General features: G+C 32.1%; 1 protein-coding gene across 1 annotated transcript; it reads left to right on the forward strand.

Moving 5' to 3' along the window:
- The first annotated feature begins 349 nt into the window (after positions 1–349).
- LOC111056654 (excretory canal abnormal protein 6) lies at positions 350–3332 on the forward strand. The gene is made up of 4 exons (XM_039431480.1): positions 350–354; positions 638–741; positions 1087–1262; positions 3180–3332. Exons 1-4 carry the CDS (start codon positions 350–352, stop codon positions 3330–3332), a joined length of 438 nt encoding a protein of 145 aa, XP_039287414.1.
- Positions 3333–11287: the final 7955 nt, after the last annotated feature.

An 11287-nucleotide genomic window follows, 5' to 3' on the forward strand; every position in this document is an offset into this window, starting at 1 on the left:
AATGTTCATTCATTCATTCATTGTATAAAACACTATAGTCATAAAACAATTATGACATTGGAGGAAAAACTAGGCTGAGCCTGTACCATTTCTCTCCAAAAGTTTTGATAAAATGTTAATGTTGTCCAAAAGTTATAGTTATGTAGTCACACACTGCTTCGTCACTTGATTTTCGGTCCAGGAAAAATGATTTTTGAATTTTGAAGGTTGATGTTATACTCTAAATGAATCACTATAAATTTAAAACTTTAGAAATGTTGAACTTTTATTTGAAAAATTTTAATTTTAATTTTTATGTTATATTCAGAAGTAGTTCTTTTCAAATTCAATATGACTGTTACCAATAATTATGATGTGAGTAGATGGGGACTGGAGTGACAGTTAAGGTGTTTGGATTGATTTTTATACTATTTTCCAAACCTAGGCTGAATAATCTTCAGTCCTTCGAGTCCAAAGAAAATTATAAGTTAATATGATGAATGTGATGATTGGAAAATTATAAGTGACTTTTGATATCTTGTTAAACATGACTGATTGCAATTTGAATACTCGTATTTTTTGTATTTGTTATAAAAGTTGTGAAAATAATATAATAGGGTTCAAAGCAATACTGATCATCATATTATTCAATTTGCAGGACACCGTTTGCAGCCCTTGAATTGGAGGTTAACTCATTGATGGAGGGAGTAAATGACATTAGCAAGAGAATAAAATCGAGCAAAGTGTCTTCTCAATTCGGAGGTAAGTTTCATACCCTTCAAATTTACTACCCAATCATTTATTGCATTGAGATTATGGTATTTACAATATGAACATAGAGTATCAATTCATTAAATCTATGATATGAGTAGCCTATACAGTTTTACAATCATGATTTTCACTTGGGAAGAAGAAACAGCTAGAATATTACAACTTTACAAGAGTGATACAATGTATAACCAACCGATAAATAATGATCTTTTAAGTGGTACCCTGTGGCTATACCAGCAGACTGTTCAAATAATAATTGATCGCCCTTAAAAACTCCTAAGCCATACTTGAAAAATCTGTTAATAGTGTCACTAATTTTATTGTTTTCATTTCCAGATTTCTTCCACAATGCGAAACAACAGGTGCATCGTCTTGTCAAGAAATTGAAGAAAATTCGAGAGGTGAAATCTCAACTGGCAGTTCACTTCTGTGAGGAGCCTGCTGCTTTTCAACTGAATGACTGCTATCAGCTGTTTGCTGACTTCTTCACCAAAGTCAACAAAGTTATGCAAGTAAGTATTACAATAATAATATTATCATTGCTTCATAAAATATCTGCGCTTCAGAGTACAAAAGCATAAAAGCATAGTTTATATTTTTTTATTGATAAACAGAACACAATTTTCTAAAATTATTGGAGAAGGACTAATATGCCCAAAACTGTGTCTTCCCCTTATTTTGATTCACACAATATAAATAGTCCAGAAAGTAGGTTATGTTCCATACACTTGAATTCAAATCCAATTTTTAGTCCAAACATTTGAAAACAGAAAAGTCCCAATTTAGATTGTTTACAAACCAAATTGAATAACAAAATAACACTCACTAATCACTTAAAACTGTAAAATAATGATTAACTTTGAAAATTCTGATATACTTCAATTTAGAATGATATACCATTTATTATGTCATGTCAAATCAGATATTTTCAAAAGTTGATTAAAATTTCTAAATAATATTTCTTGTGAGATAAGCTGATTGATTAAGAGCCCCCCAGCAGCAGAGTACATCTGCTAAAAAAAGTTTTAGGGTTGAAGGATTAAAAGAAAAATTAACTTTTTTGATGAATTTGGAAACATTGCAAAAATATGTATTATTTTTGATCAATTATGAATAATTTTAGCTTTCAAACCCTTATTCCCGGTTTCACCAACCTCGATCAAATATAGTCTAGCCATGGTCAATTAGACCATGGTCAGAATTTGATCACTCGTTCAAACATACAACTGTTCCACCAACCTCGGGATTGATCAAAACTCCGTCGGTCAAATTTGAACATGGTCAACTCTTGTAGCTGTACATTACTGAAGTTGTCCAACATTTTTGCTGGCTTGCTATTGGCTACATCTGATTTTTATGGATAGAAATTACTGAGATATTGCAATTTTTCAAATGCTAATGAATTAATAATTATTATTAAACGAAAATCCAAATTAAATTCTGTAATAAAGTAACACTCCATGATACTCAATACAGTATCAGTTTCGCTGCTCATATTCAGAGGGTACTTTGCGCTGAATGCTCTTTTTACTTTACCGTCAGGCCGTCAAAAATTCAGATTACTGTACTTTTTTCTGAACTGATTAATTATTTCTGGACAGGATCCCCCTGGGCCCCCTTCTTATATACGCCCCTGGCACAGACGTTTTGTATAGTCACACATTTACATTAATTTATAATAATATTTCAAATTTGAATTGAATACTTTCGTACCAAGAATTTAAAAATCACCATCATTTTTGACAATTTTTTTCATGAACAAAAGAACATTCCAATTCTACTGAGATACATTGAAGCAGCAAGGTTGATCTAAGGATTGAATAATATAGGCATACTGTGTAATAAAAGAGTAAAGCAAATCTTTTTCAAAATCTTCCTTTATTTTCTATACTATAATAATTTACTAATTAAAAGATTCCAAGAACAAACCTGATAAATAACTTACTACAACTAAATTCAATCGCACTAAAAACTTTGAAATTTTTCATTACGTCAAAAACATATTATGGTAACGTACAACAAGCTAGGGAATTGATCGAACCAGTCTTTTGACCGTGTTCAAATAATTTGATCGCCCGTTCGGCGGCAGTCAAACTTAACCATCGGATTGACCGTGGTCAAACGTAACTGGTGCTGGTGGAACGAATTATTTTTGATTTAATCAGCTGATAGACTTTAACCATGTCAGATGCCTTGACCAAGGTTGGTGAAACGGGGCATTAATGTCGTTCAGCGAGTTTTTTCAATTTATCCATGGAGTTTCAATGATTATTGGAATATATATCATGTAGGTTTCAAATGAATAGCAAGCATCATTAGGGTATCTTTCCATACATTTCTTAAGTCTTTCTATCTCTTGTTTGCTTAATTTTAATCTCCAAATTGTCGAAATAAAGCAAATTGCTAAAGATATTGTTTTCTCTCTCAAGGAAAACGATCAGATGAAGAAAACGGAAGAAAAGGCTGCAAAATCGATAGCTGAGAAGTCAACAAAAAACGAGGTAGTGAAAGTGAAGAAGAGGCAAATTTTTGACAGAAAAGTCGAACAGCTCATCAACGAAGCGAAAAATGGGGCATACTAGAACTACTGGATCTAGGTGCTAGGTGAAGATGCATTAACGGTTAATACACTAGTCTTAAGAAGTCATCAAGTTAGCTCAGTTAAATAACAATAGACAATGGATTGTCTTGCTCTGATGTCTTGATAGTGATTGAATTTTTAATGTCTAGTCTGAAGTTCCATATATTATTATAGTTGTAAGATATTAACATCGATTAATTCTTTTTAATTTGATTCAACTCACTAGTCTTTCATAAAATATTCACGAAGTTATTCAGCCTAAGTATATTCAAACATCACGATAGACAATAATTCATTGTCTTATTCTGATTATGTATCTGTAAATACCTATGTATCTATTGTTTAAAATTTTTCATTGTTGATTTCATAATAGTTGTTGAGTTCAAACACAATTATTAATCTTTGAGTTCCTAAAAACGACAATGGACAATAACTGATTGTCTGGTTATGAGTTCGAGTGTATATTATATTACCTGTTCTATTTGTAGTATAGATAGAGGTATAGTATTATATTATTACTTTGTTTAGTATTATATTATTAATTATTATTACTTTGGGTAGAGTTGCCTCTGACTCTGATATTAGGTCGTTTTCTGTATTTTCCAAGAATGTTATTTTTAAATCGACAATGCTTTTAAGGACAAGATGTAAGTTGTCCAGTATTTTCATTGTATGTAAGTAACTTTTGAGACTTGAAGGCTTTTAGAAATATTTTATATTATGTAACTTTAAACTATTTTCTTTTTTGCACATCTCTAATTATTTGTATAGAAATGATTGACATTTTATTTTTGATCTAGAATAATGTTGAAAAATTAATTATTAGCATTGATCTCATCTCTTTAGTCTGAAAGAATCTATGTAAGTCTACGTCTGAAAAAGTTCCAAAGTAACTGATTGGTCTGAAAACGTTTTAAAGTAACTCACAAGTCTGATAGCAAAGCTTGCTTAATTAATGGATAGAACGTATGGAATTAGTTTATAGTTTTTTTATTGTAGAATAGAAGTGACTTTGATATTAGTGTAGTCAATTTTATCTAATATATTGAACAAATTATAACTATAATAGAATTATTTAAATTGATTTCTATTAACGTTGGAAGAATGGTAACTTGACCAGTGATGCAACAACGCTTTATAATAATATCCTATAATGCGAATGCCTCAAGATATAATATATTTGGTAAACACAAGAAAATATTTCCATTTTGTTATTCAGGATATTACCCCATTTAAAACTGTTCAAAATGCAAAATTAAAAATTGATACTCTTATGAGATTTTTATTCTGTGATAATGGATCTCAGGGAATAGGTAGTTCAACTTTGAATAGAATAATATTTTTAAATCAAACTTAGGATAAATACAGACTGATATTTCCAAAACATAAGTTAGAGAGTAAAAAAATACGTTATAGTAGATTTTAATAATAATTGTTATATGTGGTACTAAAATTTATGTTAGGAAGTAATTGATAATAAATACAATATTTTAATAATAGGTCCTAATAATCGAATAAATAATCGTGCAATGGAAGGCTTTAAAAATAAGATAGAGTAATTCCAATACTCTTTCGACGATTAAGTTATCAGTTATAGAACCAGTTCCATTAAACCTGAATAGCTTTAAGTAATCTATATTGATGAATTGAATTTATTTGAATTATAGGGCCCCTCACAGTGTACCTAATATTTAAATAGGTGCATAATATAAATTAATCCATAACACAGAGATAATAAAAATGAATTATTTATTTTTATAAGAATGTAAATGATATTGGAATAAAAATAAAGTGAAGCCAAAATATATAATAAGTGATGGTTATAATGCTAATGAGTAATATTAAAAAGTTTTGATCTTCAAAATATGTGATAAGTGAATACCGGTGCTCATGAAAGATTTGTGATTCTTACTGATAAGTGATCAATGTATTACATCGTTATAGTCTTCCAATTATGTGATAAGTAAGTGTGTACCAGTGTTTATGTAATGTCTGTCAATATATAGACTATTATTTGATACTCGTCAATGTAATCAATTTCCAATAAATTTGTAGTTATGAATAAACTATTTACATATCAAGATTTGTTTCATTTGTGTAAATTCCAATTGAATGAATTACTTAGTGTTTATTATCGCAACCTACTTTATTGGATTTTTTAAACATAGGCCCACTTGCAGTATGTCTATAGGATGTAACCGCCAGATGGGGTTAGAATATCTCTTATTATATCACTCTAAAGGAGTCATGAGAGCTGAGAAACAACATTTTTCTACCAATTATTTCTTATTTATTGAGTTTGACTACTTGAAATAATCTAAAGAACATGTAGAATACATTTTATCAAAATGTTATTTCTAAAGAGACTACCTGGGTCCAAGTTAAAATGGCAGTGGAGAAAGATAGGAGAAAAACGATGCCGATCCTCTGTCATGTAAATGCCTTCTATAGACGGTAGCTGATACAGGTTTATTGATGTAATATTGACTTTTCATTACCTATCTTTTAAAATGATCAATTTCATTTATTGAGCAAGAAATTGTATTTTTCGATAATTTCATAATGAATTATCATAATTACGATGAAATATTTTGTTAATTTATTATTAATTCTTCATAGTTAAAAGACGATCTTGCAAGAGAGTAAAGCAAGAAAGGATAGCACTATCCGCTTTGTTGAATGAGAGACAAGGATAGCAATACCATTGTTTATCAAACACTGTCATTATAACGTGAACCTCACTATGCCAATAACATTCTGCTATAGTGTGGTCCACGTTATAATGGCAGTGAATAAAGATAGAAGAATAGCGATGCCGATTCTCTGCATTAATTAATTATATTTCTACACTGTCAAAAACATAATTGTCATCGTTGTGGACCTAGAAAAGGATAGTATCACCGGCTTTGTCGAATGATAGACAAGGATAGCAAAACTAAAGTTGATCAAATACTGTCATTATAACGTGGACCTCACTATAATTGGTTACGAATACTTTATGAATTTTACTACAAAAAAATGAATACTAAGTAGGGTTTCGGTCGGGTGAAAAGTTTTTTAAAGAGCTAGAATTTTGGCACTCACCTACAGCTATCACCATGGCCCTCACATGGGTGGGATATGGAATCTTTAGCATCCTCTAGGGGACCCGGATCGAGGTTAGAGATTTCCTTTTTATTATGGGATGTTTCCGAGAGGATCACAAAACAAAAACACGAAATATAAAAAATTATACAGACGCAATTATTGCTTATAGTATTATTATAATCTCGTGCAGTTTTTATTTTTTCTGTAGCAATTGCAACAGCAAACATCAATGTATTTCAAACCAAACATAGTTCGTAGAATGGAACAATGATTAAGTATTTCTATCTTGCAGTAGCCCATTATAGTTTCCAGAATTTCAGAAGAAATCAGAGAACTGAAAGTACATTATACAGGGTGTTTACGAACTCCATACCAATACTCTGGGGCATTGTTCCTGGGTAAAAAACATAATATCTGAATAATATCATATTTAAATTGTCCAGAAGTCTTCATTCAGTTACTCACACAGCGGCCATTTTGCTTTTTCCACTCATTATTTTTTTTCTAAATAATGATTAAACATACGAAATTGAAACTTCGCACGATCATTTTTGACAACTAGACAAAGCTAGAAAAAAATTATGATAATTTTTCAAATCCATAAAACAAAATGGCGGCCATTTAAAATTCCTTTCTTTGATAACTCAGAAACCGTTGATTTTACAATAAGTTTACAAAAATAACTTTTTTTAGTAAATTCAATTGCCTATCGATTGGTACCAGATTTTTTCAAGATTGGACCAATATTAACTGATATGGCAGCTTTAGTGGTTGGTGACCCACCTTTAGAGGGTTATGTAACGTTATTTTATTGTTTGAAATGACCTAGAATCGCATAATATTAACATTCAATGCAAATAGGGATTGTTGCATCATTGAGGCGACTCTATCAGCATGCCTTGGCTTGCACTGCAACAAACTTTCAGTAGTCACCTATCACCAAGGCTGTCATATCTCAGTTAATATTGGTCCAATCTTAAAAAATCTGTTACCAATCGATAGGCAATTGAATTTACTAAAAAAATGGCTGCGTTTGGGACGAAGCTTATGAACAGGCGGGGGCAGACTTGGTCAAAATCAAACGTTGGTTGGAGCGGAATACCTTGACATTAAATATAGAAAAAACCAAGCATCTGCCAATATTTTTCAGAAGTGACAGTGACCCGGCTCCGAGACGGCTGGCCCTCCACTCCTGTGATGACCTGCAGTTGGTGGACTGCAGCTGCAATGTCATAGAGCGTGTGGAACAATACAAATATTTGGGTGTAATAATTGATCATAAATCCTGGGTTCCATACATTCAGGGAGTTAAAAACAGGCTTAGAAAAGTCATTTACGCCTCTTCACAGCTTGGAGGGGTGCTGACTGTGGGTTAGTGTAGGATGGTTTACTTTGCCTACGTGCAGTCGTTGCTCCTGTATGGTGTACTTGTGTGGGGGGGGGGGAGTCTCGGCCGCCGCGCTGCATCCACTAGCTGTCACACAGAGATCACTCATCAAAATAATTCTAAATAAAATTATCAGATTTCCTACTGAACAACTCTACACCGAATTTCCTGTTCTTGACATAAGACAAATCTAAATTAAAACTCTTCTTATTTTTATAAAATCGTACAGAACAGAAATTTTTACACAGCTACACCATAATTACCCCACTGGACATATGCTGAATTTTGGATTTAATACACCTAGAGCTACCTTTACATCGGTCGGTAACAGCCCATTTCATATTTCCCACCTACTTTATCGCAATCTTCCAATCACAATAAAAGAAGCTGAGGGATGCAGTGTTGCTAACTACAAAAAGAAGATAGTCAATTGGTGGCTTGGTATTGGTCGGGAGGCATCAGAAGCCCTCATAAACTCGCCTTATATGTAGATCCTGATTCAAACTCTGTTAACTCTGGTACTGTGATTCAGCACTCTGAACATTATAATAAGTAATTTAAAAACTTAGGAGATAGGTACTCCAACATAATACTATACTAATCTTTAATAAAAAAAACCACGACATCATGCTCTGTTCATTAAAAAAAACTAGACCTATTAATGATTTATATTTATTTTTCTTTATATAATATATTTCCAATATTGTAATAGTTAAGTGAGAATAATATTAAGGCAGAATACTGCAGGATTTTTCATTTTACAGTTATTATAGATAGGAATTCTTCCCCCACACACTGACCAATAGTCTATGTGGGGAATATTTATTTCCTGAAAATATTTATTATTGAATTGTAATGTAAATGTTTTATTAATGTATTTTTGATGGAAATAGAAAAATTGAATTGAATTAAAAAAAATGAATTTTATTGGAAGAGCACATTGAGAGAATGCTAACCGGTAGTAGGCCTCTCCCTGTCCCTGCTATAAAAAACAGCAGGCGAATGATGTAGGGAGACAAAGGATAGTGAAAGTAAGTCTCAAAATCGAACAAATTAAAGATATTGTTCATTTGATGAAGGCCATTAACAAAACTTCAAACAATACCCATACCGTCTAAGTCGGATGATAATCATTTTCTCGGCGAAAATTCATTGAAATATAATACTCATGCTCACGCCCATCACGAAAAGCTATTTTTTCCAATTGAGTTTTCATAACCGGATTTCCATAAACCAATACGGTATCAAAAACTATTGTAAGTCTTCAGGAAAGTATTATTTACTCAAATTTGTGTATGAATCAGCTAGATAATTCAAAGGTGATTATTGTAGAAGCGGGGAGCACGGTCATGTCGTGACAAAATAATTTATAAGTGTACTCAAATTTATATTTTTATTTATATTAAAAGTAGTTCTAAAGAAAAAAGGCAATCTATAGCAGGTTTCTCTCCAATCTATAGAAGTTTTCTCTGGCTGTAGGGTTACACACATAAGCTGTAGGCTTGTACTTCGGTGGGAAGACAACTTTTGTTGGGCTACGAACAACTAACCACGATTTTTAAATTCGATATTAATTTAGCGCAGTCGGTTGGTCAAATGATCAGCCATGCTATGGGAACAGCAGGCACATGTTCCTCCTTTATTATTTATATGAGTGATAGATACCACGGAGTCAATCAATTCAATCCACTACCGCAATAATTACTCATTACTAGTTGGAATACGTTTCTATTTGGTCAAAAAATTCCTAAATGAAAAAAGCCCCTCGAATCAACATTTTTTGAATTGTTCAAAATGAATGTATTTCCTAGAACTTTCCACTTCTAGTTTCAAAAATAGTAATATTTTGAATCTTGAATCATGATACCCAATAGTCTTAAATAAGACTATTTACTATTGAATTTCAAATTAAGTTAGTCTGAATAATAAATAAACAACCCAAAGTCTATCTTATGAGCGTTTAATATCACATCAATCAAGCATCTATAGTGTATTATCACTTGAAAGCATATAATATGAGTATAAGCATAGATGAAGAAAGAGTTTATGTTATAAGAAGTAGATTAAGAATATGAGTATGGATTGAGCACAATACTAAATGAGTATAATAGTTAACGAGATTGTTGATAGTAGTCTACAAAGGAAGCACTATCCAATATCGTTCTCAACGATCACTTATCTCCTTCTATTAAAAACAAGCATTGACTAGTTTCAATTGAGTTATTTATGTATTTGATGCACCTAATTAGTCCTGTGTTGAATGAGCGGGACAAGTCACACAATTCAAACTGTCAAAATATTGGTTGAATGGAAGCTTGATGAGGATATTCTTGAGCATTAGCGGTAGTTCGAGCGTGAAAATGAATGAATGGAAGCAACGAATAGCTTCAATATATTAGTTTCCTAGAATAGATAAAACTGTAACTCGCATCAGTTTACCTTGCTGTTGGTACCATACAACAAGATTCCATTCAAATTCAACATGATAGTATCATGAATACACGCACGTCACTAATTAATTCGTTCTAGGATTTTTACTGAAATATATTATACATTAGAAGAACCTATATAGTACGCATTTTATCCTCACTATATGAATAAAATTGAGGAGAAAAGAATCGATTGAAACAGAACAGAATTTCTGTTGGCTACTAAAATTATACAAGATTGATTCTTCCAACATTTGAAACGATAATAATTCCGGTACTTCATCAAATATGGTTGCTCAATTTGACGAAAATCAAATTCAATTCACCAACCGCAAAATTACGTCAGATTTGTTTTTTGGTTCTCTTTGAATAAATCATGCAGTTTAATGTTTTTGGAATTATTGCCAAACTTAGCGAAACGTTCATCAAAAGCGATACGACCGATTTAATTTTTATCCAGTATCATATGGATAAGGAATGAGAATATTGAAATGTCAAATATAAACTATGTTATAGAATTCTTCCAAAATGCCAAGAACCATGCCGATGAAGTGATGAAGAAAGTGGAATTGATGAAGGACATCACAGTGAGGCTGGCTGACCATTACTGCGAGGACTCCACCACCTTCCAGCTGCATGGTGTTTTATCCTGTTTGATTTTTTTAATTTTCCGAAAAAGTCAACACTATTTTCATGTTGAGTAGGTCTACTTCTCAGATAACTCGTCAAGTATATCTATTTCCAATATTTAGAGCCCGGCCACACAGAGTGCGATCTGCGAACTGCGTTCATAGGTTTCTATATCTGTATCTAAGATAGCTCTCAAAGATATAGATATAGAAACCCAAAGTATAGCAGATCGCTTTGTGTGTGACAGGGCACTTGGATTGCTACTATATATACAGTTTGTGAGTCCCGATTCTATTGCGATATGGTATCTCGTGTCCTTATACCTTAACAAGCAGAGAAACTTCTATTCTGTTCCTTTGTTGTACTGTTTCGTGTACCAGAGAGTACAGTTTGGTTTGGCACTATTTCCCTATTAACAAATAG

Source organism: Nilaparvata lugens, chromosome 6 (genome assembly GCF_014356525.2).
Source record: "Nilaparvata lugens isolate BPH chromosome 6, ASM1435652v1, whole genome shotgun sequence".
NCBI classification, from domain to species: Eukaryota; Metazoa; Arthropoda; class Insecta; order Hemiptera; family Delphacidae; genus Nilaparvata; species Nilaparvata lugens.

What these genes read in the sequence shown, in the direction of transcription:
- LOC111056654 (XM_039431480.1), top strand. An exon ending in AGTGTCTTCTCAATTCGGAG is followed by an intron (nt 742 to 1,086) that starts GTAAGTTTCATA and finishes TTTCATTTCCAG; the next exon opens with ATTTCTTCCACAATGCGAAA. An exon ending in AAGTCAACAAAGTTATGCAA is followed by an intron (nt 1,263 to 3,179) that starts GTAAGTATTACA and finishes TTCTCTCTCAAG; the next exon opens with GAAAACGATCAGATGAAGAA.